Source organism: Schistocerca americana, chromosome 1 (genome assembly GCF_021461395.2).
Source record: "Schistocerca americana isolate TAMUIC-IGC-003095 chromosome 1, iqSchAmer2.1, whole genome shotgun sequence".
Classification (NCBI taxonomy): Eukaryota; Metazoa; Arthropoda; class Insecta; order Orthoptera; family Acrididae; genus Schistocerca; species Schistocerca americana.
Window position 1 is genome coordinate 377,029,798 of NC_060119.1, and position 26,122 is coordinate 377,055,919.

Below are 26,122 nucleotides of genomic sequence, written 5' to 3' on the forward strand. Positions count from 1 at the left end.
GCTACTTAATTCTTGTGCAACAGTGCCAACTTCTTTATTACTGTTTTTAGCACAAGCCTCAGTATCCTCACGTAATTGTACTTTATTGTCCCGACATTGAACGGTAACAGCTGTAATCTCTTCCCTAACTTGTCTGCTCCGTTCGTTAAGGTTGTCTTCAATAAGTTTGTCAAATCTTTCATTAAGCTGTTTGAAATTTTCCCGCAAAAATGCCATATATTGATCCCAATTAACATTACCTACTCCATGATCTGTGCTGTTTAATAGTGGATCTGGAACTTTCTCGCTTACTGTAACCATTTGGTTATTCTGAGATTTAGAAAAAAGTTTGTCAGTCGAATGTACATTATCAGTCATTATTTCGCAATTAAATAAATCCGTCCTACTTTCATTACATTGTTCATTTTCACTAGACAAATTTGTCTGTACGTTACTTGAGTTTTCCGAATCGGGTGTGTTAAGCTGGGCAGCGCTCATTACAATAGAGCGTTCTGCGTCATCAATTGTCAAATTAACAGACGAGACAATTGAGTTCGTTTGTTCATCATTAAGGTAAAAGTCATCATTAGTGGTTGGAATGCACTGATTGTTAGTGAACGCAGGATTGTCATCATTACGCTGCGTATCACAATTACTATCGGTCACGTTGTTTAAGTCGGTAATTTCATTCACAATACTTCGCGATACACTATTCACAGTCTTTCGCGGCATTTTTACAATAGTCAAAATTTTTCACAAAACAAATAAGCACAATGCAAAAGCAACACACAAATACAACAAAGCAGCAAATTGCCGTTGACCTGTAGAAAGAAAGTCACAATATTATTAAAAGCGTTGCGCCAAATCCTAATTATCTAAGCAAATAAGAGCAGATATCTGACTGTCGCTCAAAAGACTCTCAACGAAATACGATCCTGGACTGGGTGTCGCCAAGTGTAACCTCCCCACCGTATTTTTAAAAGAAAGAAAATTGACAATACTTAATAGAAATGTGGGAGCCAAGTGTAACCTCCCCACAAAAATTTTAAAAGAAAATAACGATACTAATTAGAAATGCTGATGGACATGGCTCTATGCGTAACCTGCCCTCAATCAAATGTACTGACAATGGCAACAAATGTGAAATTCGCAATCTGACTCAAATATAAATTCCACATGAAAAATTAAAGTCCATTCAGTGATAACAAAATTCAATTAAACCGAAACATCGGTCTTTGGCCCTGTGTAAAACAATCAGAATTACAGTCTTACCTCAGAATAAATGGATGTCACATATCTGCTCTTGTTGTTGCGCACCGCTTGGAGGAACTGCATTGCAAATAATAATATTCTCTTTTTTTGTGATTTTAGTGGAATTTCTCTTCAAAAGAAGTGGAATGAAATGGGAAGTGCAACGAAATCTTGAGTTCAATAAAATTAAACTTTTGAGAAAATGCTTTTGAAATAAAAAATTATTATTGGGAGACTTGTTGGAGAATAATTACAATAAATAAAATTTTTCATTATCTAATGATTATATTAATTAACAGTATACCTTATTCCTCATCTTGACCATTGTTGCCGACCGCCTACATCACACAACCGCACTGGGCTGCTACTACTGACCGACCGCTCTGCATGACGACTACAGACTGAGTACTGCTCTCAACTAGACAGAGCTACAGACTCGCAACGACTGAACTGACAGACTCGCAACGACAGACTGACTGCTACTGACTGAGAACCGCTCGCAACACTCGCGCGGTCAAGCGCATACTCTCTGGTCACAGATGCTACAATGCCTCGCCATCGCTGCTGCGTTACATACGTGTTTCAATGGTTGTGTATGATGCCTTAGGTTAGTTAGGTTTAAGTAGTTCTAAGTTCCAGGGGACTGATGACCTCAGATGTTAAGTCCTATAGTGCTCAGAGCCATTTGAACCATTTTTTGTGTTCCGCCAAAAAGCATATCCAGCAACGATACACTGCGGTCTATGATGCACTTTGTTTTCCTAAGCAGCAACATGTTTATTGTATAGTTTGTAAGTATCACAAAAGATGCCAGCTACACAGAGACACACACAAACCTTTATGATTTTTCGAGATTAGTGGCACATGATAACGATGGTTCGCTATAGTTTAGTAGAGACCTATAATTAAATTACGCTCCACCAACTGATGATACGATATCAAAACTAACGTTTAATAATGTAATGCAATATTACTCACGGCAGTCCTGTCTTCCTTTATCAGATTTTTTCGTAGTGTATGAAGCTTCTGACTGAAGTAACGGGAAAAACAGGTTTGTGCAATTCTCAGAGGCCACAGAGCTCAACATTAGCTCAAGGCGCACGCACAGAAATTAACTGCACGCTGTCTGTATGTCAGCATATGGCAGTGACGACACATGGCGTATTGCGTACGGACTACCACTTCCATCAAGCACCAACAAGTACCGCTGCTGACGGGTTTCGCAACGAAGAGGCGCAAAGGTAAATATCACGGCACTTCCAAACGAATGCTTCCAGACAAGCTGACATATGTACTGATTCTTTATATGATGCTCCCCGTTATTCGATGTCACGTCATTCAAGGAACGTAATCTGAGTACTTGCAAAAATTAATGCTCTCTATTTCCTTTCTTTATTGTTCATTACAATTATGCAGTTTACGTGGCGCACTGTCATAGTGGCGTAGCTCTGAATAGTTTGCATCCTTAATGCTATTACAGAACCTACATTTCTAAACACATAATTTAAATTTTTAGCAGAAGGTGACTTTTTTCCTTGTCCTGGTTCATTGTCACAGATAACTCCAAAATACTCTCAGCACAGAGAACGAGAAGAAACTTAGTACTGTTGATAATGAGAAAATTTTTAGTATTAATCTCTTTTCGTTATTCTAACAGCAGTTACCGTTACAACGTTTTCCATTGAGTACCAGTTTCTCGTAATATCTAGTTGCTTTTAGACTTATCGGGAAGAGCTCACAAAAATAGAAAATAAAAAACGTCTTGAAGGAGGGAAGGTTAGATTTTAACGTCCCGCCGGCGATGAGGTCAGTGGAGACGGGGCATGAGCTGGTAGGGAGCATGAGGAAAAAAAAGGACGTGGAATCCTGGCTGGCATTCACCTTCAGGTACACTCCTGGAAATTGAAATAAGAACACCGTGAATTCATTGTCCCAGGAAGGGGAAACTTTATTGACACATTCCTGGGGTCAGATACATCACATGATCACACTGACAGAACCACAGGCACATAGACACAGGCAACAGAGCATGCACAACGTCGGCACTAGTACAGTGTATATCCACCTTTCGCAGCAATGCAGGCTGCTATTCTCCCATGGAGACGATCGTAGAGATGCTGGATGTAGTCCTGTGGAACGGCTTGCCATGCCATTTCCACCTGGCGCCTCAGTTGGACCAGCGTTCGTGCTGGACGTGCAGACCGCGTGAGACGACGCTTCATCCAGTCCCAAACATGCTCAGTGGGGGACAGATCCGGAGATCTTGCTGGCCAGGGTAGTTGACTTACACCTTCTAGAGCACGTTGGGTGGCACCTGATACATGCGGACGTGCATTGTCCTGTTGGAACAGCAAGTTCCCTTGCCGGTCTAGGAATGGTAGAACGATGGGTTCGATGACGGTTTGGATGTACCGTGCACTATTCAGTGTCGCCTCGACGATCACCAGTGGTGTCCGGCCAGTGTAGGAGATCGCTCCCCACACCATGATGCCGGGTGTTGGCCCTGTGTGCCTCGGTCGTATGCAGTCCTGATTGTGGCGCTCACCTGCACGGCGCCAAACACGCATACGACCATCATTGGCACCAAGGCAGAAGCGACTCTCATCGCTGAAGACGACATGTCTCCATTCGTCCCTCCATTCACGCCTGTTGCGACACCACTGGAGGCGGGCTGCACGATGTTGGGGTGTGAGCGGAAGACGGCCTAACGGTGTGCGGGACCGTAGCCCAGCTTCATGGAGACGGTTGCGAATGGTCCTCGCCGATACCCCAGGAGCAACAGTGTCCCTAATTTGCTGGGAAGTGGCGGTGCGATCCCCTACGGCACTGCGTAGGATCCTACGGTCTTGGCGTGCATCCGTGCGTCGCTGCGGTCCGGTCCCAGGTCGACGGGCACGTGCACCTTCCGCCGACCACTGGCGACAACATCGATGTACTGTGGAGACCTCACGCCGCAATTCGGCGGTACGTCCACCCGGCCTCCCGCATGCCCACTATACGCCCTCGCTCAAAGTCCGTCAACTGCACATACGGTTCACGTCCACGCTGTCGCGGCATGCTACCAGTGTTAAAGACTGCGATGGAGCTCCGTATGCCACGGCAAACTGGCTGACACTGACGGCGGCGGTGCACAAATGCTGCGCAGCTAGCGCCATTCGACGGCCAACACCGCGGTTCCTGGTGTGTCCGCTGTGCCGTGCGTGTGATCATTGCTTGTACAGCCCTCTCGCAGTGTCCGGAGCAAGTATGGTGGGTCTGACACACCGGTGTCAATGTGTTCTTTTTTCCATTTCCAGGAGTGTATTTCGGGGGAATCATGGAAAAATAAAATCTAGGTAGATGGACGCAGATATCAACCACGGTCCTGGGTTTGCTGCGCCAAGACGCGCAGGAATAAGCGACAAGCTGCAGAGACCGAAGACTGGACTGGCGTTGCCCTCCACATTAGTCTGTCTTATGCAAGTCTCTTCATATCAGCATGACTTCTGCAGCCTACAATTGTTCCTGACCCTCACCCCCGCTGCTGCCCCACCCCCCACACCCTCACCCCAGCGTCACTCTACACACACAGTCTCAGACTTTATCATATCGACTTATCCCTTCTCTTGCGCACGACGCACTTTCTTCTTCAGTGCGACGCAGTACCTCTTCGTCAGTTACTCGACATACCCAAGCTTCTCATCTCGGGTTGTCTTTAACGCTTATTGTCCATGTTTGATTTCCATTTAATATTACACTCTACACGAATACTTTCAGAAACCACATTCCAAAACATTCGTATTCAGTGCTAATGTATTCCTCTTCCTCAGAGACACTTTTCTTGTAGCTGCATGTCAGTATTTTATATTCTTTTTACTTCGAATATTTTTGCTTCCAAAATAGCAACACTCTTTTTGGTGTTTTATTTTCTAACCTATTTCCCTCACCTGATTTATTTCGCCTACACGCTGATATACTACATTTGTTTTCGTTGTGTGTTCATTATACATATGACCACTGTTCAACCTCTGTTCATTCCATTCAAATGATCTTCGAAGTCCTTAGCTGTCTCTGGCATGATTGCAGTATCACTGGCAAAATCTTTAATATCTTCTTACGTCTCCCCGAATTTGAATTTCGTTCCAAAATTTCTCTAGGCTTCCTGTACTATTTGCTCTAAACACACTCACAGACGAAACAACGGCCGGCCGTAGTGGCCGTGCGGTTCTAGGCGCTACAGTCTGGAACCGAGCGACCGCTACGGTTGCAGGTCGGAATCCTGCCTCGGGCATGGATGTGTGTGATGTCCTTAGGTTAGTTAGGTTTAATTAGTTCTAAGTTCTAGGCGACTGATGACCTCAGAAGTTAAGTCGCATAGTGATCAGAGCCATTTGAACGAAACAACGTGTGGGACGGGCCTCAATCCTATCAAACAACTTTCGCAACTGCTGCCTCACTTTCAATGCCTTTGACTTCAGTTAGAGCGGTTTGGTTCCGTACACGTTGTAGCTAATTGTACTTTAACCCGACGACTCCAGAATTTTAAAGATGGTATCTCGATCAATATTCAAAGAAGCGTTTTCTAAACCTAGAAATGGTACAAATCTGGTTTTGTTTTTCTTCAGCATGCCTTCTAAGATCAATCGTGGGGGCAGTATTGCCTCGCATTTTCCAATGTCTCCGAGACACATAAAGATCCTCCTCTCGGTCGGCTTCTACCAATCGCCCCATCCTATGTAAATGTATCCATGGAACACTATAAAACCTAGCATAATTAATTATCAGTCTGGATACAACCACTAGCTATCAACGAAACACTTGATTGTGACTCTTGATTCTGACAGTCGCTATACGATTCATTTCGTTTAACTGTCCATGAGCATTACTGTATACGCTATCTTCAGACAGAAACGCGAGTAACTGCCAGTAACATCTCGCCGCGCCCTGAAACTCAGTCAGCTTCCACAGTCGTACTGTGATGACTGGGTGTTGTGTGATGTCCTTAGGTTAGTTAGGTTTAAGTAGTTCTAAGTTCTAGGGGACTGATGACCATAGATGTTAAGTCCCATACTGCTCAGAGCCATTTGAACCACAGTCGTGCTAGAGGCATTTGTCAATAAACACGCGATTGGCGACGGATTAACGGCAGCCATAACAGCAGCTTTCACACCGCTGCGCAATGAACTGCACCTCTGTAGGCCTTCAGTTCGATACGAACACGAGCGATAGTTCGCTGTAGAAACCGTGTTTTAAAAGGACAAAGAAGCATATCAGCCATATAGAATACTTCTGAGAGTTCTGACAGATATGGGATCTAGTTACGGGGAGATACAACGGAAGACTCCAGTCTTTCTGGAGTCAGGATTTAAGATCTGTCCGTTGCTTTTCGAAGGCAGGAACAGAGAGAGCGAGCAGTCTCATAGTTCCGAAAGAGGTAAACCTCACTTGATTCGTCACGGGACATCGACACGACTGAAAGGCTTTTTACTAGATTGTGTGTGGTGTGCTAAAACTTTGTTTGCCTCCAGGACAGCCGTCGGCATTCTACGCCGTTATCCTGTAAGTTGGTAAGCGTGCTACAAACAGCGTACAGAATGGCCTGTAGGTGGCAGCACAGTGCAGATGCACACATACCGTCGCAGTATAAAGATGGCCGCCCCACTTGCGACTTGCACCAGGGAAGAACAGCGTTCTCTTATTCGGTTTTTGCGTAGTGAAGGTGTGAAACCTATTGAAATTCATCGACGAATGAAGGTTCAGTACGGTGTTGCATGTTCGTCACAGCAGCAAGTCTACGAATGGAGTAGGAACTTCGCAAATGGTGTGACTTCAGTGGGAGATGCTCCTCGTCCAGGTCACGCACAACGAGTTGTGACTCCACAGAACATTGCAGCAGTTGAAGCCATAGTGAAGGAAAACCGCCGAGTGACACTGAATGACACTGCATCATGTTTACAGATTAATCATGGGTCAGCACACCACATTGTGCATGATGTGCTCCAGTTTCACAAGGTGTCTACAAGATGGGTGCCACGGCAGCTGACTCCTGAAATGAGAGAACGACATGTAGATGCTTGTGAAGAACTTCTTCGGCGCTTTGAACGAGAAGGTGATGGCTTCCTTGCAAGAATCGTTACTAGGGACGAAACCTGGGTTCACTTTCACCAGCCGGAAACGAAGAGAGCGAGCAAGGAATGGTACCATTCCTCATCACCAAAACCAAAGAAGTTTCGAACAGAACCATCAGCAGGGAAGGTTATGCTGACACTCTTTTGGGACGAAAAAGGCGTCATTTTGGAGCATTACATGCCTAGCAGGACCACTGTCACCAGTGCATCATACACAGATCTCCTGAAAAAATCATCTGCGGTCTGCAATCAAATCAGAGCCACGTGGATTGCTGTCAGCAGGTGTCCTTTTGCATCTTGACAATGCTTGGCCCCACACTGCCCGTACAACAGTTCCAGCAATCACAGACCTACATTTTGAGTGTTTTCCTCATCCACCATACGCACCAGACCTTGTCCCAAGTGATTTCCATGTACTCAAAGACGCAATGGGAGGTTCAAATGGTTCAGATGGCTCTGAGCTCTATGGGAGTTAACTTCTGAGGTCATCAGTCCACTAGAACTTAGAACTACTTAAGCCTAACCTAAGGACATCACACACATCCATGCCCAAGGCAGGATTCAAACCTGCGACCGTAGCGGTCGCGCGGTTCCAGACTGTAGCGCCTAGAACTGCTCGGCCACTCCGGCGGCCGCAATGGGAGGAAAGAAGTTCCGTTCTGATGAAGAGGTACGCCACGTGGTGCATGAGTGGTTGTGCTGACTATTCAAAAATGGTTCAAATGGCTCTGAGCACTATGGGACTCAACTGCTGAGGTCATTAGTCCCCTAGAACTTAGAACTAGTTAAACCTAACTAACCTAAGTACATCACAAACATCCATGCCCGAGGCAGGATTCGAACCTGCGACCGTAGCGGTGTGCTGACTATCAAAAGAATTTTTTTTTTCTAAAGGAATTTATGCACTTTGTAAGCGCTGGAGAACTTGCATTGAGCGTGGGGGAGATTATGTTGAAAAGTGATACAGCTTTGTACCACTTCTGCACGATAAATAACATTTAAAAAAAGTTTAGGTTTTCATTTGACTCACCCACGTACACCTAAAATGTTTAAAAATATTTTCCTGATTTTTATTTTTGTGTTATAGATTGGCATGTCAAGGCAGAAAACAACTGAGCTAATTATGTGAGATACTGCGTTGTGGGTTGGCAGGAGAGCCAACACCGGGTACTAGAGGAAGCCGAAAGGCATGCGTTTTAGCTCACGCAGGCTGGTGTGAGGTCTGGAACAGGACAAGGAATTTAGACTTTAGAAAAACGGACGTAGCTGGTGGAATACTTAACTTTAATCCATAAATGATGAGCATCGCTCTTGACTGTACATGATTCAGTATTAATAGTAACTGGTAATGGCGGCTTGCTAGGTCTTAGCAATGACGTAGCTGAAGGCTATGCTAACTATCGTCTCGGCAAATGAGAGCGTGTTTTGTCAGTGAACCATCGCTAGCAAAGTCGGTTGTACAACTGGGGCGAGTGCTAGGAAGTCTCTCTAGACCTGCCGTGTGGCGGCGCTCGGTCTGCAATCACTGATAGTGGCGACACGCGGGTCCGACCTATACTAACGGACCGCGGCCGATTTAAAGGCTACCACCTAGCAAGTGTGGTGTCTGGTGGTGACACCACATTCGTTCCCCGCAAATCGGCGCACGGTTGTGGCATAAGGCTTCCGCCCGCTGTGGGGAGGACCCCATGTTGACGTATGCGACGAGGTGGGGAGCCTAACAACAGGCGAGGCTGTGCCACCCGCACCCTGCCATTCGGACCGTGGGGAGCTAGGAAACGCCTGAAAACCTGCTCCAGGGTGCACGCCAACATGCGGTGTATGCGCCCGCAGAGAAACAGGAGGGGCCGAAGGGTCAACCTCCATCGGGCCGGGGCACCCAACGGGGGAAGACGACATATGGTCCGGAGCGGGCAAGAGTTCCATGTCGGAGGACAACTGGTCATGGGAAGCGATCGGCGGCGCGTGACCCAGGGAGGCGCCTGGCAGTTGCAGCATCGCGTCCACTGCGGGAGAACAGGCGGCGGCGCGTCGCCATGGGGCAAAATGGAAGGCAGCGTCGGTAACACCTGGGGCGGAGGCGAGCCAGTAGATGGGTCCCCAGGGCGCTGACCGGACGGCACCGTCGCTGAAAGCAGACGGGGAGCGGCAGAGCCCGTGCGACGACAGAGGCGCAGCTGATTGAGATGCCGAAGCACCTCAACAGAGGCCCCCAAAACCAGATACATAGCGCGGCCGAGGCAGCGAAGAATGCGCCCTTCGAGCCAACGCCGTGAACCTCGATAGTGACGGTAGTAGACAACATCGCCTGGGGCAAAAGCAGGTGTCTGCTGCTGCACAGGAACCTGATGCGGCGGATGTGGCAAAGACATCAAGGTTCGATGAGGGCGACCGTGGAGCAACTCAGCCGGCAAGCGACCATCTCGGGGCTGAGAGCGATACGAGGACAAAAAGAGCAATAACGCATCCTCCCGAGAATGCGACTCGTTCAAATTCAACATCTGTGACTTGAAAGTCCCCACCAATCATTCAGCGGCACCGTTGGACTGTGGCTAAAACGGCGCAGACGTCAGATGTTGAATACCATTGACCTTGCAGAATGACTGAAATTCTGTGGACATGAATTGTGGGCCATTGTCGGAAACAATAGTCTGTGGAAGACCTTCAATGCAAAAGATAGCGGATAACGCTTGGATGGTGGCAGATGACGTCGTGGAAGACATCTGGACAACAAAAGGAAAATTACTGAATGAATCTACCACAATCAACCATCGAGCATTCCAGAATGACCAGCAAAATCGATGCGTAAGCGTTGCCAAGGGGAAGTGGCTTTTGGCCATGCAAAGAATTTCCGCGGTGGTTCTGATTGTTGTTCGGTACACACTGTGCAAGAAGAGCACATACTCGTAATCGCGGCATCGATTCCGAACCAAGTACAGTGCTGACGAGCAAGTTGTTTCGTTCTCACTATACCCCAATGCCCTTGGTGGAGAAGCTGTAAGACAGAGGACTGTAACGAACGTGGGACCACGACCCTGGACTGATCATTATCTGAACGCAACAGCAAAACACCAAGTCGTACAAAAAGTCTCTCCTTGTGAGCAAAAAATCGGCGAACCAACGGATCCCCGATCCGTGACTTTGACAAGGGCCTTTCCGTAGCAACAAAACGCAGAACGGTAGCAAGGACAAGGTCGGCAGCTGTGGCTGGAGCTACACGACGAAAATCAATCGGAAACGATTCGACCACGTCATCAGTTTCCGAATCAATGAACATGCAAGCAAGTTGGGAGGAATCGAACGCTCTATCCTCAGCAACAGGCAAACGGGACAACGCATCGGCGTTTCTGTGCTTAGCAGTGGACCGATACAAGATATCGTAGCGGTACTGCGAGAGGAAAATAGACCAGCGAATGAATTTCTGCGCTGTACGTGGAGGTACAGGCTTGGTCGGATGAAAAAGCGATGTCAAAGGTTTGTGGTCTGTGATGATGGTAAAGTGACGACCATACAAGAAATCATGAAACTTTGTAACACCAAATACGAGAGCCAATGCTTTTTTCTCGATCTGTGAATAATTCCGTTGCGCAGACGAGAGCAATTTGGACGCAAAGGCAATAGGGCAATCGTGCGATCCATCTTTCTGCGCAAGCACAGCACCGATCCCGAAATCCGATGCATCCACCATCAACAAAAGGGGCTTCTGGGGATCGAATGGCGTAAGGAAAGTATTGGAAAGCAACGCCGATTTCAACTGGCGAAAGGCGCGTTCGCATTCCGTCATCCAGACGAACGGAACACCTTTACGGCATAAGCGATGAAGCGGAGCTGAAATGGAAGAGGCCTGTGGAACATATTTGTTATAGTAATTTATTTTTCCCAGCACACTCTGTAGCTGCTTCAAATTCTGCGGCGAAGCCAAGTCTTGTATGGCCCGGAGGGGCTCTGGACTGGGATGTATGCCTTGAGCATTGAGTACATGTCCCAGGTAGGGTAAGTCACGAGCAAAAAACACACATTTGTCCTTCCGCAAGCGAAGACCATTTTGTCGCAAGACCTGAAATAATGTTCTGAGATTGGCTAAATGTTCTTCTTCCGTCTTTCCGGAGATCACAATATCGTCCAGATAGTTTGCTGCAGTAGGGACCGACGCACAAACAGTTTGTAGATATTGCTGAAACAATGCAGGGGCGGGTGCACACCCGAATGGCAGTCGTTTGAATCGATACAAACCAAGATGCGTGTTAACCACCAAAACGCGCTGGGATTCTTCGTCCACCGGTATTTGCAAGTACGCATCTGCCAGGTCCAACTTCGAAAAATATTTACCCGGGCACAGTTTGTCAAAAAGATCTTCCGGGCGGGGTAAAGGAATAGTTGCAGTCACTAGTTGTGGATTCACTGTTGCCTTGAAGTCCACACAAAGCCTCAATTTTCCGGAAGGTTTTGGCAAAATTACTAAGGGTGATGCCCAGAGAGAAGCCTGCACACGTTCAATTACACCTTGTGGTTCCAAATCGTGTAATGTTTTTGCGACCTCATCACGCAATGCGTGGGGAACATTGCGCGCTCTGAAAAATTTCGGTTGCGCATTTACTTTCAGTTCCAAATGTGCTTTATAGTTCTTAGTGCAACCGAGGCCCAGTGCAAAAATGTCTACAAATTCTTCACATAGACGAGAAACACTGTCTGAAGGCACAGTCTGGTTCACTGATAGGACCTGATTAACTATGTTGCAATAAGGCTGCACTGTCCTAACTCAGGGAGCTGGTGACCTGAATAGGCAGTTAACAGTTGCGGCACACAACGGAGGTGTGCTCAGCAGTTTGTAAGTGTCTTTATTGATCAGTGAAACTGCAGCCCCAGTATCGAGCTGGAATGGTATGACTTTGCCGTTAATGTCCAAGTCCACAAAAAGTTTATTGTCCTGCTGACGACAAGAGCGACTGTCTTGTGCAGCGTGAACTGACACTTGTACAAAATCACTTGCGACTTGACGGGAGTTCCTGCGATGTCGACGCACACTATTTGTGGGACGAACACAGTCACTGTTAGAGAGAGTGGCACTGGGCGGAGTGGCATGAACTATATGAATTTCCATGGGCGATGCTTCGCGAGCCTGAGTATCCTTGGTTCGATTCCGATTCCGGGGCAAAGCAAAGGGCCTGGAATGGTTTTGAGCTTCCGATCAGAGCTTTTTCTGGCAAACACTTTGAACATGTCCTTTTTTATTACAGTAAAAGCAGATAGCTTGGTGTGATGGACAATTCTCATGCGAATGTCTAGTAGCACACCGCGGGCATGATTTTAGCACTGCATTTGCTTGCCGGCGCGTTACACGTGGCTGAGAGCCTGGTGGCAGCAGCGCAGTCGGGCACGAGGACTGTTTACTGTTCCGTGCTGCTCGCCCGGCGGGCCGGTTAACCTGACATACAGGTGGCGAAGTTTCAAATGATTCCTGAGCAAAGTCAAGTGTGTCCTGCCGATCCAATATGTCCATCATTTGTTGAAGGGAGGGATTGACTAGTTTCAAAATCTGTTCCCGTATACGAACATCAGAAACGTTCTGTGCAATTGCATCACGCACCATAGTATCTGAATAAGGGAGTCCACATTGACACTCAAAAGCACAATCCCTAGTAAGGCCTTGCAAGGTTGCAACCCACTCCCGATTAGTCTGACCTGCCGTACGTTTTGTACGAAAGAAGGTATACCGTTTCGCAACTACATTGACTGATTCTTTGAAATATGCATCTAATGCAGACAAAATACATCGTAGGACAGAGTTGTTACGTCGCGTCGGGGAAATAATTTGACTATCACACGGTACGTGTGCATCCCTACGGAGGACAACAGAAAGGCTGCCGCTCGTTACCTTGAATTCTGTAGGCGGCGAGATGGAATCCAAATTGGCGTGACCACTCCGTCCAGCTTTCCAGTGCAGCATCAACAGGACGAAAAGTTGGTGCAACTGCGTGTTGTGGCCCCGTTAGCGGTGGAGCGGCGGCTGCCGCATCGTTTTGCATTGCACGTTGACCCTGGACGAGCTGTCCAAGGGCATCCAGTAAGGCCTGCGTCTGCTAATTCTGGAAGCGATAAAATTCGGACAGTACATCTGGAGATGGTGGCGAACACAAGTAAATCAGGGCAGTATAGTTACGAACGCGGTGTTGCCTCGTCGCCAATGTTGTGGGTTGGCGGGAGAGCCAACATCGGGTACTAGAGGAAGCCGAAAGGCACGCGTTTTAGCTCACGCAGGCTGGCGTGAGGTCTGGAACAGGACAAGGAATTTAGACTTTAGAAAAACGGACGTAGCTGGTGGAATACTTAACTTTAATCCATAAATGATGAGCGTCGCTCTTGACTGTACATGATTCAGTATCAATAGTAACTGGTAATGGCGCCTTGCTAGGTCGTAGCAATGACATAGCTGAAGGCTATGCTAACTATCGTTTCGGCAAATGAGAGCGTGTTTTGTCAGTGAACCATCGCTAGCAAAGTCGGTTGTACAACTGGGGCGAGTGCTAGGAAGTCTCTCTAGACCTGCCGTGTGGCGGCGCTCGGTCTGCAATCACTGATAGTGGCGACACGCGGGTCCGACGTATACTAACGGACCGCGGCCGATTTAAAGGCTACCACCTAGCAAGTGTGGTGTCTGGCGGTGACACCACATACTGAAACTGAAATCTTTACGTCTTTAACTAGCATCGTTAATCACAACACAATAAAACAGAGTTATTGGAGGTGACATTCTTGCGCAGATCGACAAGTACTCCAGAAGAAATCCCATAAAATGACCTAGTCACTACACGAAATAAATGTCGCGGAGTATAGAGCCTTTTCCTCTTTATTTCAATACCAAGGCATTATTACACTTTCGTACCAGTTATCATTGGCCGCTTTTTGTTCAGTGCCATTTCCGTTGCGGGGATTTTCAAGCATTTCCGCTGCCAACTACAACTGACTAATGCAGGTTAATACGTCAGAAATACACAAACCTCATAAAGAGTCAGGATTTACTCTTCCTATTTTTATTTGTAACAACCATACGTCGTGTGTAATATTCGCATTCAACACTTGATTGTTTAACTTGCGACCATTATATTAATACTGAGCACATCTTTATCACCGCTTTTTAGCCTCTAGTAGCTCTGTATTAAGTTCTGAACTCTGATGTTCTGATGATAGGCTATGCCTGAAATGCGCAAAAAAAACGGGAAAAAATAAAAACAAAAAATTAAGAAATTCGTTCTCGTTATTGTCGGCGAGAGAGCGGTGATAAGGATACGCTCAACAGCTGATTATATTTTAGAGGATGCACACAACTGTTTCCTATGTTCTGAGTGTTTAGGACGAGAGGATTCACTGGTCTCCCGTTATTACATTCAAATGATGATACAGAAAACAAACTTTGACATGACACATATATCACCTTTATTCCAACAAACGGTGAGATACATAATGGGTTCTGCTCACAGAGGAGCTCGCCAGGCTGACACACGCGTCCGCGCTCGCTGTGAACTCTCGGAACTACCAGACTGTCCTGAACAAAGGGACACATGGAAACAGACAACAAATACAGTTTGCAGGACTTCTGTCAGGGAGAACTCTGTGCTGGAGCGGCAAAAGTGAGTGTGAGAGCTCAACAGTGGATCGTTCTTTCTCATCGACAACGTTGCCTTTAGAAACAAGAAAGGGTCATTACAAACGGAGCACAACCACAAATAGGACAGGAATGGGGAAAGAAACTGACCATGTGCCTTTTCCAAAGGAACTGTCCCATCGTCCATCTCAGTCTAGTTGATCAATGCGATCTGAACCCCGCAGACGTGAGTCCAGTGGCTCAATAAATGCGCCGCCTCGCTCCGGTACCGAGCCTGCAGTTTTGTTGTTTTGTTTTCTCCACCGCTGATATAGTAATAGTGGGAGCGATCACTGCAAAACTCTGATGTCTTCTGGTTTCTTCAGATTCCGCCCTGAATGAAGTCAAGACATTCGGAGAGTAGCGTGAAATATTAGGCGACCCATTGATGCGGTATTCTTGTGGCCGAATATCGGATGCAATTCCCTTGACTATTTCAGTTGGTGTCGTAACGACTACAAATAGTTTGCTTATCCATTATTCACAAAAATAGATTAATACTTTCTTGATAATCTCGTTACAGTCTTAATGGTGAAACAAATTGTATTCAAATGTGACAAGATTAATAGTTGTGTTTTGAAATAGGATGAGACTTCGTACTTTGAATGACGACCCCACTGATGTATGTTGCGTGAAAAATACACTGACGGAAAAAAAATCACAGCACCAAAAAATAATCAATGTAGAGAAATGCAATTTTGGGAATACATTTGTCTAGGTAACATACACTACTGGCCATAAAAATTGCTACACCAAGAAGAAATGCAGATGATAAACGAGTATTCATTGGACAAATGCATTATACTCAAACTGACATAGATTACATTTTCACGCAATTTGGGTGCATAGATCCTGAGAAATCAGTACCCAGAACAACCACCTCTGGCAGTAATAATGGCCTTGATACGCCTGGGCATTGAGACAAACTCATATTGGATGGCGTGTACAGGTACAGCTGCCCATGCAGCTTCAACACGATACTACAGTTCAGTGACTGGCATATTGTGACGAGCCAGCTGCTCGGCCGCCATTGACCAGACGTTTTCATTGGTGAGAGATCTGGAGAATGTGCTGGCCAGGGCAGCAGTCGATCATTTTCTGTATCCAGAAAGGCCCGTACAGGACCTGCAACATGCGGTCGTGCATTATCCTGCTGAAATGGACGGTTTCGCATGGATCGAATGAAATGTAGAGCCACATGTCGTAACACATGTGAAATGTAGCGTCCACTGTTCAAAGTGCCGTAAATGCAAACAAGAGGTGACCGAGACGTGTAACCAATGGCACCCCATACCATCACGCCGGGTGATACGCCAGTATGGCAATGACGAATACACGCTTCCAATGTGCATTCACCGCGATGTCGCCAAGCAAGGATGCGACCATCATGATGCTGTAAACGGAACCTGGATTCATCCGAAAAAATGACGTTTTGCCATTCGTGCACCCAGGTTCGTCGTTGAGTACACCATCGCAGGCGCTCCTGTCTGTGATGCAGCGTCAAGGGTAACCGAAGCCACGGTCTCCGAACTGATAGTCCATGCTGCTGCAAACGTCGTCGAACTGTTCGTGCAGATGGTTGTTGTCTATCAAACATCCCCATTTGTTGACTCAGGGATCGAGACGTGGCTGCACGATCCGTTAAAACCATGCTGATAAGATGCCTGTCATCTCGACTGCTAGAGAAACGAGGCCGTTGGGATCCAGCACGGCGTTCCGTATTAACCTCCTGAACACACCGATTCCGTATTCTGCAAACAGTCATTGGATCTCGACCAACGCGAGCAGCAATGTCGCGATACGATAAACCGCAATCTCGATAGGCTACAATCCGACCTTTATGAAAGTCGGAAGCGTGATGGCACGCATTTCTCCTCCTTACACGAGGCATCACAACAACGTTTCACCAGGCAACGCTGGTCAACTGCTGTTTGTGTATGAGAAATCGGTTGGAAACTTTCCTCATGTCCGCACGTTGTAGGTGTCGCCACCGGCGCCAACCTTGTGTGAATGCACTGAAAAGCTAATCACTTGCGTATCAGAGCATGTTCTTCCTGTCGGTTAAATTTCGCGTCTGTAGCACGTCATCTTCGTGGTGTAGCAATTTTAATGGCCAGCAGTGTATTTGACTGGTTAACATTGCAAGACCACAGATTAATGTAACAGCGAGATAATCCATTGCAAATGTGAAATGCTGGTACATTAATAACCGGAACAATCGCAAAAATGTTAAACGTAAGCATTCAAACGTGCATTCATTGTGTTGTACAAGTGTCGGATGTTAGGCTGCGGGATTGAGTTCCACGCCCTGGAATGCTGTTCGTGAGTAGCAGCGCAACAGGACGACTCACCGTGTTGACGTACACATTTGCAGGGTGCATGGGATAACCACGATAGTGCTCCTAGTGTCATAGGAAATCTCACCCCAGACTATGACTCCAGGTGCAGATCCAGCGTGTCTAGCACACAGACAGGTTGTTTGCAGGCCCTCAAGTGGCCCCCTTCTCACCAACACACCGCCATCATTGGCATCGATACAGAATCAGAAAACGCAATAGAGCTACACCCCGACCTCTAATGAGCTCCCGCTTGGCACCACTGAAGTCCTAAATGGCGGTGGTTTGAGGTCAGCGGAATGCACGATACAGGGCGTCTGGCTCGGAGCTGCCCTTGAAGTGACCAATTTCTAACAGTTCGTTGTGTCAATGTGGTGTCAACTGCTGCTCAAATTGCTGCTGCAGAAGCAGTACGGTGCGGCAAAGCCATACGCCGAACACGATGTTCTGCCCTCTCTTTAGTTCCATGTGGCCGTCCACAGCCCGGTCTTCTTGCGACAGTACATTTTCATGATCACCACTCCTACCAATCATGTACAGTGGCTACATTCCTGCCAAATCTTTCTGTAGTATCGCAGAAGGAACGTCCAACTTCTCGTATCCCTACTACACGACCTCGTTCATACTCAGAAATGTGTTGATAATGGCGTATCCGTTCCCTTAAAGGAATTCTTTGTAACACCCCACCCGTCACTTATCTGGTTTTGGTGTGTGTTCACTCCAGGCAATTGACTAACAGATCAACAGAGACTGCAAAACTGCCGCAATGTCGGATAACACAAAGAAAGTAATAAAGCCCTGCGACTCCTGATTGAACTGCGGTGGCAGTGTTGACGTTAATTGATTTAGAATTGATTCCTTTTAATTAAAAAGGGGTGCACATTGATGTTATATTCAGCTATTGAACACCACATGAAAATGTTGAACATAAAATTAATTAATAAAGTGACTTGGGATTTCAACTACTTGATTAAAACAGATGCAGACGATTGGCACAGATTTATTTTAACTGACGATCTTCAATCATCACATTACATGACTCTCCTAACAGGCAGTGGTAATAAATTGCGTTTGCGTGGAGTAAAGCGCGATAAATCAAAAGTTATTCCTATCGACTGACCCAGGCGTAATGCGAAGTGCGAGAAGAATTCTACAATACACGGCCCCTGAAACCTTCGTTGAAACTTTGCCGACGTGATCCAACAAATTAATCAGTGGCCGGAGCGGGCGCAATATCACCGAATTCAGCGTGGCGGAGCGGCGTCGTTGTGTGGACGTCGGCCGACCTCGTGGTGCTGCAAGGCTGCGCTCGTCTATTCACTCCTAGCTATCTTGCTCAGTACATAGCTGAACCAAAACTTCCTATCTCCAAGCTCAGTCGTTCCCTTTGCTAAGTCCTAAACTGCAGAGATGCTCACTCTTTCTCAGGCAAGCTGAGTCAAGAACGCCACGTCCGCACTCTAGGCACGCTGGGAACGGAAGAGGCTTACGGGGACTTCTCCCAGTCCACTCTTCGCCTCGGTTTCCCAGCCAGCAAAATCACTTACGCCAACTGCAGCGCAAGTCGCGTTAATTGACTTCTAATCAAGCTGCGGGCCTACGAGGTATCGTCTCAGTTGTGCGAATGGATTCGTGATTTCCTGTCAGGAAGGTCACAGTTCGTAGTAATAGACGGCAAATCATCGAGTAAAACTGAAGCGATATCAGGTGTTCCCCAGGGAAGCGTCCTGCGACCTCTGCTGTCCCTGGTCTATATAAATGACCTGGGTGACAATCTGAGCAGTTCTCTTAGGTTGTTCGCAGATGATGCTGTAATTTACCGTCTAGTGAGGTCATCTGAAGACCAGTATCAGTTGCAAAGCGATTTAGAAAAGATTGCTGTATGGTGTGGCAGGTGGCAGGTGGCAGTTGACGCTAAATAACGAAAAGTGTGAGGTGATCCACATGAGTTCCAAAAGAAATCCGTTGGAATTCGATTACTCGATAAATAGTAAAATTCTCAAGGCTGTCAATTCAACTAAGTACCTGGGTGTAAAAATTACGAACAACTTCAGTTGGAAAGACCACATAGACAATATTGTGGGGAAGGCGAGCCAAAGGTTGCGTTTCATTGGCAGGACACTTAGAAGATGCAACAAGTCCACTAAAGAGACAGCTTACGCTACACTCATTCGTCCTCTGTTAGAATATTGCTGTGCGGTGTGGGATCCTTACCAGGTGGGATTGACGGAGGACATCGAAAGGGTGCAAAAAAGGGCAGCTCGTTTTGTATTATCACGTAATAGGGGAGAGAGTGTGGCAGATATGATACGCAAGTTGGGATGGAAGTCATTAAAGCAAAGACGTTTTTCGTTGCGGCGAGATCTATTTACGAAATTTCGGTCACCAACTTTCTCTTCCGAATGCGAAAATATTTTGTTGAGCCCAACCTACATAGGTAGGAATGATCATCAAATTAAAATAAGAGAAATCAGAGCTCGAACAGAAAGGTTTAGGTGTTCATTTTTCCCGCACGCTGTTCGAGAGTGGAATGGTAGAGAGATAGTATGATTGTGGTTCGATGAACCCTCTGCCAAGCACTTAAATGTGAATTGCAGAGTAATCATGTAGATGTAGGTGTAGAATTATGCGTCACTTCCCAGCGCTGACCAATGCCTGCTCTGGGAAGTGAACAAATTCCCACAAAATTTCCCTTCCTCTGTTTAGCTCCTCCCAGGCCACCCATCAAGGTTAGCGTCTGCACAAACACCAATTTTTCCGGAATTCTGACTCCCAGGAGAGTACTTCAAATTCCTCAGTCCTACGTTCTCATCGGAGGCCGGCGTATTTCATTTTGTCGCCCTTCACCTGATTTACTTCAGACTCTGCGGACTGTGAATTCAGCGTGAAGTTGCTGTAGTCACGAACACGCATATTTTGACCTCTGTTGACCACTCCACCGTAGCTTTGCGCTGCTTTCTCGCATGTTTCCCTGAAAACGGGACGACGGACATTTATCAACAGGCGTACAAGTTCTCCGTCTGCTTCCTGGTACACCAGCATGGGGTCAGGGTCAACCACCCATGCTGTGACTCATATTAAGGCGGCTGGAGGCCACGCCGCGTTACCGCTTTCTCAGAGCTTGAGCCGCCCTAAGCTGCCTATTGTCGCTTCCCTTCGCCGTTCCCCAGCCGGCCACGGTCAATTCTAAATACTTCCCTGGGGTAAACTAGCATCCAGTAAATCGACTCGTTTCCACAAAGTTTTCATGTCATGTGAATTACTTTAAAACCATCACCCGACATTAATTATTCCAATACGTCCATACTATACCCTCTACAAGATGCATTGTGCCTTGTCAGTCATTTTGTTCAGCCCTACTGTTCGCTCAACGTGACTTAGGTGATCTTTAATGACTTCATGTAAGGGGCATAGTTCTTGCCATCTTACATCTTATGCGACTCATAGGAAATTTGGATATCGTCTTTCAGATGTAAAAGCACGCATTCCAACGTTCAAATGGTTCAAATGGCTCTGAGCACTATGGGACTTAACAGCTGTGGTCATCAGTCCCCTAGAACTTAGAACTACTTAAACCTAACTAACCTAAGGACATCACACACATCCATACCCTAGGCAGGATTCGAACGTGCGACCGTAGCAGAAGCGCGGTTCCGGACTGCGCGCCTAGAACCGCGAGACCACCACGGCCGGCCCTACGTTCATTTATGTCGCACGACTTTCCTTGGTGCTGTGATTTGTTCTGTCAGTGTAGTTCGGGCGTGTTAGGCCTAAGTGTATGTGACGTTACTAAGTAGAACTTCAGCGTCACAGGTTCGTTTGCCTATAGAGGCAGGCATTAAATAGTGACAGATGTCACGTCCATGAGCCACGTGGGGTAGACGTGCGGTCTAAGGCGCCTTGTCGCGGCTCGCGCGGCTGCTCCTGTCGCAGGTTCGAGTCCTGCCTCGGCATGGGTGTGTGAGTGTGTGTTGTCTTTAGCGTAAGTTAGTTTAAGTTAAATTGTGTGTAAGTTTAGGGACCGATGACCTAAGCAGTTTGGTCCCATACGACTTACCACAAATTTCCTTTCATGTCCCCGAGAAAACAAAAAAGTTTTACAATCTTTGTGGACGTCAGTTATTTATGATCTTCGCTTTTTATCAGTAAACTAAGAGTGTAAACTTTTATGGCTCAAATGGCTCTGAGCACTATAGAACTTAACATCTGAGGTCATCAGTCCCCTAGAACTTAGAACTACTTAAGCCTAACTAACCTAAGGACATCACACACTTCCATGACCGAGGCAGGATTCGAACCTGCGACCGTAGCGGCCGCGCGGTTCCAGACTGAAGCGCCTGGAACCGCTCGGCCACTTCGGCCGGCGTAAAATTTTTTACTGTTTATTTACAAAACAAATGTTTCAGTACTTGGTGCGGAGGATTGCAACGCAAACAAACTTGTTTTACACGGTTGCTTCGCGAAAAATATTTGTTGTTTTCTAGATGGATCTACAGACCTGTGTTGTTCTTTTCGATTAAATTTGGACTTAAATGTAATGGCAGCTTCAAGGTCAACATCGATATCGCAGCGCAACACCACTTGCGGGCAAAATGTGCCTGTGGCTCTCGTTGTCGATACAAACAGAAGGTAGTGGATCAGTGTGACTTCAGCAGATGTGCTGGATGCCTCGCATATGTGTGCGCGAACCGTACCATCAAATCAGTAAGTTCGGAAGAGGGTACATCATTGGCATGAGAGAATGTGACGCATCCACCACGGAAACTGCTGTTCGTGTACCACAAAGAGTTTCGGCAGTGCAACGGATGTGTGCAGAATTTTTCACGGAAGGCCACAGAACACGACTAGCACCTAGCAGATACTCCCTAAGACTTACAGTACACGGGATAATAAAGAGCAAGTGAAACCGCCACAGGTGCTATGACAGGCTCCTTAAAATTAAAAACTAGCATTTCACACTTTTGCTACTATCCAAGATTTAACAAACATGTTGGAAGACGAATCCCTTTGCAACTGAGTCATATAACTGCGAGCACCTGGTAGAATCCACTGAACTACAGCCATCAACGCTTGTTGAAGAGAGACAGTAGTGATTCAGGCGCTTATAAGTCTCTCTGTCCCTGTGAAGTTGTCAGGCGGTGAATTCCACGGCTTGGATGGTTCCGTGAACGTTCATTTCGGATGAACAGGGAAAGTTTAGACACGGGAAGGTATTTTTAGGTCTCGACTGGGCTGTTCAGACATTTCTAGATCTTAGGTAATCAGCATTATCCTGGCGAAATCAGGAAGTCTCTTATATCGGTTGCTGAGCCTAATGAATACCGTGAAAACATTATCAGAGTCAGGTCGCATCACCCAGACCACTCCCCCAGCCTCCTGGAGAAGATCGACACCTCATCCGAATGGCATTGCAGGACAGATCTGTACCCTCCTGAGCTCTGGCGCAATAATGGAACAGTGCACACTATCAGGGGTGACAGTCTATCGCCATTTACTATGGCATGGGTTAAGTGTGCGTCGTCCACTTCTCTACCTACTTTTGACGAAAGTGCAGAAACATGCTAGACAGCGATGGTGTATGGAACGACGTCACTGGGGACAGGAACGGCATCAAATAGTGTTTTCGGACGAATCCAGGTTCTGTCTGCTTGAGGATGATGGGCGCATTTTGGTTCGGCGCAGAAAGAGAGAGAGGTATAACAGTGATTGCATTCGCACAAGACATACAGCGCCAAGGCAACGCTTTATCATGTGGGGTGCTACTGTATACAACCAGGAATCACAGTTGGTACGTGTACATGGCAATGAGACAGGTGTGACTACATGAATGACATCCTCCGACACGTAGGATACCCTTTTGACATCATCCCACAAGCCATTTTTCAATAAGACAATGCACGGCCACATGTTGCTACACGAAAACATGCCTTTTTGGTGTCACAGGACGTCAGCCTTTTGGCCTGGTCCGCAAGATCACCAGAGTTGTCGCCAGTCGAAAATATGTGGGTTATGGTGAAACGAGGAGTTCAGCGCTGTGACCCAGTGCCAGTGGGATGTTATCAGAAGGGGTATCATACATGTCATTCACGTAGGTCACACAGGTCACAGTGGCCTGGACATGCACCAACTGTCATTTGTGGTTCAGTAGCACACCACACGATGAGGCATTGACGTGGCGCTGTGTGTCCTGTGCGAATGCAATCACTGTGATACCGATACCTCTGTCTGCTCCGAACCAAAATGCGGCCATGATTTTCAAACAAGCAGAACCTTGATTCGTCCTAAAACACTATTTGATGCCATTCCTGTTCCCAGTGACGTCGTTCCATACACCATTGCCGTCTAGCATGTTTCTGCACTTTAGTCAAAAGTAGGTAGAGAAGTGGACGACGCACACGTAATCCATGCCATAATAAATGGCGACGGAGTGTCACCCCTGATAGTGTGCACCGCCCATTGTTGCGCCAGAGCCGAGAAGGGTACAGATCTGTCCTGCAATGCCATTCGGATAGGTGTCGATCTTCTCGGGGAGTGGTCTGGGTGGTGCGACCTGACCCACCTCGTCTTGTTCTGTGGCCTTCCGTGAAAAATTATGCTCACACCCGTTGCACTGCCGAAACTCTGCCCCACACGAGCAGCAGTTTCCCTGATGGATGCGTCACATTCTCTCATGCAAATGATGTACCCTCTTTCGAAATTACTGATTTTTTCGGTACTGTTCGCGCATACATCTGCGAGGCATCCAGCACGTCTGCTCAAGTCACACTGGTCCTCTACCTTCGGTTTATAGTTACAACGAGAACCGCAGGCACATTTTACCGGCAAGCGGTGTTGCGCCGCAATACCAATGTTGGCCTTGAACCAATGGGCCAGCATGGACTAAATGCCAGTCATACTAATGTACAAGTTCTCTGAATATGTAGATCCTATCTCTAGTCGTTCAAGTGTTCTGTATTTTCTGAACATGAGTTTCTTATTAGATTTCACGATAAACTGCTCTGGGCACACTTAGCTAATATCCATTACATGTTCTGGCTTTCACTAAACTGATACTGATTTAATATGACTGTATGTTTCACAAGACTGGACGTGCGTTTCATTTGCAAAAAAATGTTTATAGGGATTTGAGGGGGGCAGCTGGCCTTCTGTACCCCTCGCTGTGTACGCCCTTGTCCGTGTCTCTGAGCGCTGACACCTGTGTTGCAGCGGCGCTGCTAGCGGCGGCGCAGGCGCAGCAGCTGGAGTCGTGCCTGGACTTCTGCAAGAACGTCTACCGGCCGGTGTGCGCCGGAGACCCCGCGGGCGGGACCTTCACCAGGCAGTTCCGCAACTCCTGCGAGCTGCGCAGCTTCAACTGCCGCAACAAGACCAGTCAGTACTGCACCTAGCAGGCCTTACTGCCACAACCATTACTGCAGCACCTAGCACATAGTCCCAAGCCTTACTGCTCCAGTTGCTGCAGTACAACACCTACCACACAGTCCACAAGCCGTGCTGCTTCAACTGCTGTAGTCAGACCACTAGTGTTATACCTGACACGTAATCTCCAAGCCCTACTTCTGAAAAAGCTGCAATAATGACAATCAGTACAGCACCTAGCAAATACTCTAGTCTTACTGCTGCAACAAGATGAATTAGTACAGCACCTAGCAGATACTCCCCAAGCCTTACAGCACACGGGATAATAAAGAGCAAGTGAAACCGCCACAGGTGCTATGACAGGCTCCTTAAAATTAAAAACTAGCATTTCACACTTGTGACGAGAGCTACTATCCAAGATTTAACAAACATGTTGGAAGACGAATCCCTTTGCAACTGAGTCATATAACGGCGAGCACCTGGTAGAACCCACTGAACTACAGCCATCAACGCATGTTGAAGAGAGACAGTAGTGATTCAGGCGCTTATAAGTCTCTCTGTCCCTGTGGAGTTGTCAGGCGGTGAATTCCACGGCTTGGATGGTTCCGTGGACGTTCATTTCGGATGAACAGGGAAAGTTTAGACACGGGAAGGTATTTTTAGATCTCGACTGGGCTGTTCAGAAATTTCTAGATCTTAGGTAATCAGCATTATCCTGGCGAAATCAGGAACTCTCTTATATCGGTTGCTGAGCCTAATGAATACCGTGAAAACATTATCAGAGTTATAAATGAAAAATAAAATAGTGTGTATGTTTTATAGGATTAATTCCTTTAGCTAACAGGGTTTCGCCTTAGAAAACAATAGACAGACTTTAACTGAGTGTCGTCGTCAAAGAAGTTACAATAATTGAAAAGCAACACAAGAAAGATGTTACTTATCTAGACTGAGATGGGAATCCGCAGTAAATGTAGTCTTTGAAAGTGCAGCGGTAATGCACAAGGGTAAAAAGTTGAATAGTAAATAAATATAAAGCGAGCAGACCACGAAAGACATGAACACTAAACTCGAGAGACACTGCATATACAGGGTCAAGCAGGGCGACTCCTCACATGCCAGCGATAAAAAATGTCTCCCACAAAATTTCGTTTCTGCGACTACATCCGGCAGAAAAAGGACGTTAAAGAGTGGCAACCTGACAACACTGTAACCACTTGTAGGGTAACTACCTCTGTCAGCACATCTGAGTCGTGTTGTATAGTTGGTGCAGTGGATAGAGTTTTGGGTTAGCATGCTGCAGATCGACGGTTCGATCCTGAGTTTAAACACGAGGGCAGTTCAATAAGTAATGCAACACATTTTTTTTCTCGGCCAATTTTGGTTGAAAAAACCGGAAATTTCTTGTGGAATATTTTCAAACATTCCCGCTTCGTCTCGTATAGTTTCAT

General features: G+C 46.8%; 1 protein-coding gene across 1 annotated transcript in view; it reads left to right on the top strand.

Annotated features, from left to right (window-relative positions):
- The window catches only part of LOC124622899 (enhancer of split M1 protein), a 76,224-nt gene that overhangs the window by 44,115 nt on the left and 5,987 nt on the right, over window positions 1-26,122 (top strand). Inside the window, exon 2 of the mRNA XM_047148692.1 lies at window positions 24,522-24,686. Within this exon, the coding sequence (XP_047004648.1) occupies window positions 24,522-24,686 (165 nt within the window). The remainder of the gene's footprint in view (window positions 1-24,521; window positions 24,687-26,122) is intronic.